Raw genomic sequence first — 6,000 nt, 5'->3', positions numbered from 1 at the left:
GTTTTCTATGTAATCACGACACGAAAAAAAAGACAAGAGAAATGACAATGACTATTTTTCATATATTTATGATCTTTTATAATTACATTGTATCATTATATTGTACTTTTAATACAGAAAATGACAATTTTGAAAATTTATAATAGTGATGATCGACTAAAAAATTTCGGTGAGGTGAATTTGAATGGGATCGGTGGAAGACACGAGTGCAGTTTGATCTCCTGAGTGCTTCAATTTAAAAATTAATTTATAAAACAAGAAATAATTAAATTCGTGTGCAAATAAATATTTACAATAACTCATCATTGAAGATGATTATATAGTCAACTCTTCATTATTATTTAAAAATATTATTATAGAATATTTATAAAGATAATTTGCTTTTTTCTTAAAATTTTTAAATTGTTTCACGACCTTTAGCTACATTCAAATTAATTTCAATATTCGTATATTTAAATAACAATTGGTAAATTCGATTATTATTCATTTGGATAAATTTAAAATTTAAAAAGTTATTTTATACACATATAATAATTTATACAATATGAAATGTCTAAAAAATATCTATTTTTATTCATACTTTAGTTTGAGTCGAAAATAATCATTTTATTATTTTAATATTTACATTAGGCAATGTAAAAATTAAACATATGCCGTCTATAACCTTTGTTTTTCAAAAACGTTTGAAATATTTCAAAATTGTTCCCTATTTACCTCAATAGTTTTCTAATTATTTTGATTCTTTTGTAAATTTTAGAATGTTTTAATAGTCTAATGATCAAATAGTTTGAATTACATCTCACTTATCAGAAACAGAAATGAAGATAAGAGAAAAATTCCATAAACTATCCAGTCAAATAAATACTGTAATTTTGTTTGACTTTAAATATAGGGAATATATCGGTAAAGTCACTTATTACAACTATGTACAGTACCTAAATATTTTTAAAATAGCAAATAAAATACAATACATTATATAAGATTTTGATTGCATGAAATAATAATCATGATTTTTACAGATGAATTTTCTGATTTATTTTAATTTTTATTATGCAAATATTAAAGAGCTGGCTATATATTTATGTGGTTAATGTATTGTTACAATAACTATCAGAACAACTTACTTAACACTTACAAGACAATTCAATTCTTACAAAATTCTACAGAAGAAAGCTATTTGTCATTGATATAAATTCCTAGCAAATAGCAAATTTTATAAATTAGTTTCCTTACTTCTCTAGACGATTTTTAATTCTTAAATTACACATAACGCTTTCGTAATTCTAACTTAAATATTTCAAAATTTGCAACAGATATGTGAATTGAAATTTATTCATTAATTCAATCTAGAAAATTTTGAAATTCGATAACATCTACTGCATAGATTTCAATGGAAAGGAACAATATTGGTCTTTTTATATCATTATGAAATATTAAATAGTAACAACAATTTGTTTTTGTGCAAACTGTACATACATATGAAGAATATTATAATGGAGGGAAATAAATTTTTGATCTATAAAATGTAAATGTCGTCGTAGACTACATTTACGAAAAAACTTAAATAAACAAAGCTCAAAATTATTCATTTCTTTCAAGCTTTGTTGACGCTTATCACAAATCTTCCTTCTATCGTTATCGCATCGTTAATTACAAGTTTTGAAATTTATATAAAGTGATGAAAGTAAAATATTTGATTTTTTTTAAATAATTAAATTGTTTCGACGTATAATAACAATGTATTTGATATATATTCTTTTATAAATATAGATAAATTTTAGTTCATAAATTAATTTTGAGACGATTAGAATATTTTTCTAACAAACAATTCTTAACAATAACGCATTAAATGCTATATCCAACAACATGTTCAACTATAAAATTTTCATTCCGTGAAAACTTCTTCTTTACTCTCTTATATTTCACGATCGTGAGTAGAAATATAATTCAAACTCTGGTATATGAGATGCTCGTTAACTGCAATTTCACAAGTATTGTGACTAGTTCAGTTTTATATATATACAGAATACTGTTAGTTTTTAAATTATACATCAAAATGATTAGCGTCGATTGTAGTTATCATCCCCATAATTGGCATTTTTTGTGTGGATTCATGGGGCTTCCTAGTGGACAATGAAATGCACTCGCAAAATCATAAGAATTTGAAAGAGGACCATTGGCTCTGAAATAATAATTATATTATAAATATAAATAATAATATAATGATCCTAGTCTTATAAAGTCATATCGAGTTAAACTGTATCAAAATATAAATAAAACAAACGGTTCTAATTTAAATGTACTTTATCTAACCTACAACTTTATTGAAAAATGTCGTAATGATTTTATGAAAGTTTGGCTTAAATAAAAGCATTATAAAGAATGTAACTGGGATGAAACAATTTTAATTCGATCATTCAATAACTATTTATCGCTTATAATTACCTGTTTATAAAAATTAACTCAAAATGCCTTCATAATTTTATGAATAATTTATATTTAAGTTACCTATATTTTCCAGGACTATGAGTATCTTTAATATATTTTTCATTTCCTTCTTTGCTGGTCACTTCGCACCATAGCTATATTTTTTAAAATAATAGCTTTATAAATAATGCAATAGAATAAATGGATTTTAAATTTAATAGTTAAAACATGAAACTGAATATAAAGATACATAAATTAAATTTATTTACATTTTAATTACAGATATACTTAATTCGAAAAACATCACAAACTTTTAATTACATATTTTACCTGAGCGTATTGAAGAAAAAATACTTGAAGATTAGTGAAATTAATACCGGGCAAAGATGGCTCTTCACCGTGATCTGCCACGTATTGCTGATAAGCCTAACAAGAATTGAATCCATATTTTAGAATATTAATTAACTTTCAGGTAAATCTTCTCATATTAGCTAACAGATGTAAAACAGATAATCATTTTTAAATTATGATTATCAAGTTTACGATTATATATTTCTTTTATTCTATTATATAATAAATTAAGCTAATACTATTTTCTACATTGTACAAATAAATATTTTACATCAATTTGTTTCTTAGAATTCTTCTACTGTATTTATTTATTGGATTTATTTTATAAGCGATTCTGCGGTCGTGAAAATGAAAAATCCAGCCCATTAGTTTCGAGAAATGAATCAAATTGTATTTTAAAATATACATTTTAAAAGAATGTTACGTAAGATATAATACGATAATTTCAGGAAATTTTTCGTCATTTAATTAGAGATAAAAGACAATAGCAATGATGGCTCAATTACAATATGATTATTTTTCTTTCGTCCAATCTCCATTCGTATTTTCAAGAATCGCATTTACCTTTACTAACTTTTAATTTAATTTTTTTTCATTGAAGAATTATAAGAGGATGTCTTGATTTTTCCAATAATAGAAGAACCAGGGGAATATAACACTTTATGAAATTAAGATAGAACTAAAGAAAGTGTAAAAGTTTATCTTATCAAATTACAGCATCGAACTCAAATACCTTTGCAGAATAAATAAGCATTTATGTAATGAGAAAGAAGAAGAAACCGCGTTAGAAAATATTGAAGTTCTGGGTGGATTGTCTCATTCTCTGAAAACCTCATTACCAAAATTAATTTGATTAACATTTTATTTAGCACAACGAAAATATTTATCCGAAAAATCAATTTGTATTATCATCTTTCAGGGATAAACACTATTTTATTTTCATGTTCTTCCCCTACACATTACACGTTTTATGTTTCGTATTCCTACAAGTTTTGTTTCTCATTATATGTATTTTAAAATATGTTACGAAAAGTCTAAAATTTATATATAAAACAGATGAAAAAATACTTAATATCGTGATATTCATTAAGAAAATTTCTGCTATATTTAGTAATTGAGCAATTTGCAATAAACTTTTCGTTTATTTAAACCCGATGAAAAAAGGGGATGTTATATACAGACATGGGCAAATGCTGCTCTTTTTGAGGTACATGCGGCTCTTGTTGAAAGTGTTAATTTCTGTTTTTCATTATTATTTTTACAACTTTATTTTTATAATTTTGTGAAAATATGTTTATTAAAAAAATTCAATATTTCTTTTATATTATATTTAAATTATATAATAAAATCGCGCGCCTTACCATACTATCCGCCACGACAGTACAGAACTGCGGCTCCCATGCATTTTGCAAAACCTACATTTCGACTCCCACTGAACTCTTGCTTGCCCACCCCTGTTATATAAACTAAACTATAAAATTTATAGTTTAGTTTATATAACAGTAATCGGGGTTAGTGTGTGTAATAATAAATAAATAGAGTCTCGATCTTTCCAGAAGTTTAGTCATCTGATATTATCGTCACTAAGTGTTAAGAAAAATTCTCGAATTTAAGAGGAAAGAGAACAACTTTAGAGAAACTTGTCGGAAAAAAGATTGACTAGCAACGGAAAATACAGTATTATTGTTCAATTAAATTTAAAAATACCACAAAATTCGGAAAATAAAATTGTACATTCTAACATAACTTAGAATATTTCGGCTGATCTGTATTTCTGTTCTACTTTATATAATATTTTCGTGAGTCAATGCCTCTCTTTTTAATTATTTTTTGAAAATTGGTTTTGAAATTGAATGAAAACGAGTTGTGTGCCGGAGATGTATCTGTTTCGACTGGTACCAGAATTGTTCAATTGGACACAGATGAGGAACATTTGCAACATTGTTCTCTTTGCTGACGTAACGGACTTCATATTCCTTTAGTACTGAAACTATTTGGTGGGTAATGCGCAGCTGCGAGGTCCGGCCAGATGTACGAACCATCCGTTTCTTGAGGAATAGGAATAGCTTCTCCTTACTACACTCATACTTATTTGTTGGTGCAGAGGTGAGAAGGTGTTATGAATGCTTGAAATCTTCCTTTTGAACGGATTGCTACCTAGGTCAATACTTTCTGAGGAAATTTTGCATGGCATTTAAATTTTATCTATGGATCAACCTCGACCCTATCCTTAGAATAGTACGTGTTGATCCCAGCACAGTCGTTTCCATCAGAGTAAAATACGATTCATTGTCCATTAACAATATCCAGTCCATTTGAAACGTTGAAATCACCCTTTTTGCAACAGGATCCTTTGCAATTTGAGGTTTATTTATTTATTTTTGTATATTTTGGGGCTGACTTTCGGTTCCGAAGGATAATTTGCTCGATTAGCATGTTTTCAACATACTAACGAGATAGAAAACTTGGAAGAAAGTTTAAACTTAGTGATTGTCCAACTTTTCCTACCTCCACTCTTTCTAATGACTCTCTTTTGCAATCTTTTTTTTTTTTTTTTTTAAATTCTCTTTTGTCCATTCCCTGGACGCCTAGTAAAAGCACTTTCCAACCTTTATATGATATAAACTCTCCTTCTTGCCATCTCCATATTCACAAAATGCTTAACTGAGAAGCTTCTCGCCCTTTCTTCGTGTTTTTAAAATTCGTCAACTACAATTTTTCTTTCCTCTTCATTAAACTGCTCCATTTTGTTCACGTTTGGAATACTGTTGCCATCACATGAATTTCAAACTACGGTGTCCGAACAACAAATTACGCTACCAAATTCTCAAATATATTTTTATAAAATATACAAAATATGTCTGCCAAAATTGAGCAGATTTTTAGGATACAGAAAAACCTGAAGTCTCAAAGAAGTCAAATATATTAGACACTCCGAAGAAGTTTGACCTTCAACATCTTAGTTTTGTTAACTCTTTCCGCCGTGGTAACTAAGAGAGCCTTTTCCATCATATGGACATGGACGAACTTCACGATAATGGGGAAATCCGATGGTAGGAACAGAGATTAACTTATTTGGAAGAGATAGTCCATAAAAAATTCTTGGAGTTGCTCACTTGAATTTGCTCCCGAGTTCCCAGAGCGAAAGCTTTGAAATCTTAACCTAGCACATAGCCTATATGTAGTAGTATAGTTATAAATACGATTAAATACTGTGTGCGA

General features: G+C 27.6%; 1 protein-coding gene across 2 annotated transcripts in view; it reads right to left on the bottom strand.

The window, feature by feature from the left end:
* Window positions 1–992: 992 nt before the first annotated feature.
* Window positions 993–6,000, bottom strand: part of LOC136982164 (neprilysin-1-like) — a 47,722-nt gene continuing 42,714 nt past the window's right edge. For both annotated transcript variants that reach the window (XM_067278596.1, XM_067278604.1), the window contains exons 19-21: window positions 2,758–2,853; window positions 2,509–2,582; window positions 993–2,182 (exon numbers count right to left, since the gene is read on the bottom strand). In XM_067278596.1, the coding sequence (XP_067134697.1) occupies window positions 2,080–2,182; window positions 2,509–2,582; window positions 2,758–2,853 (273 nt within the window). In that variant the 3' untranslated portion in view covers window positions 993–2,079. The remainder of the gene's footprint in view (window positions 2,183–2,508; window positions 2,583–2,757; window positions 2,854–6,000) is intronic.

This window comes from Centruroides vittatus, unplaced genomic scaffold (assembly GCF_030686945.1).
Source record: "Centruroides vittatus isolate TY-2023 unplaced genomic scaffold, ASM3068694v2 contig_1168, whole genome shotgun sequence".
In the NCBI taxonomy this organism is placed as follows: Eukaryota; Metazoa; Arthropoda; class Arachnida; order Scorpiones; family Buthidae; genus Centruroides; species Centruroides vittatus.
This window is presented reverse-complemented; position numbering and strand designations above follow the sequence as displayed.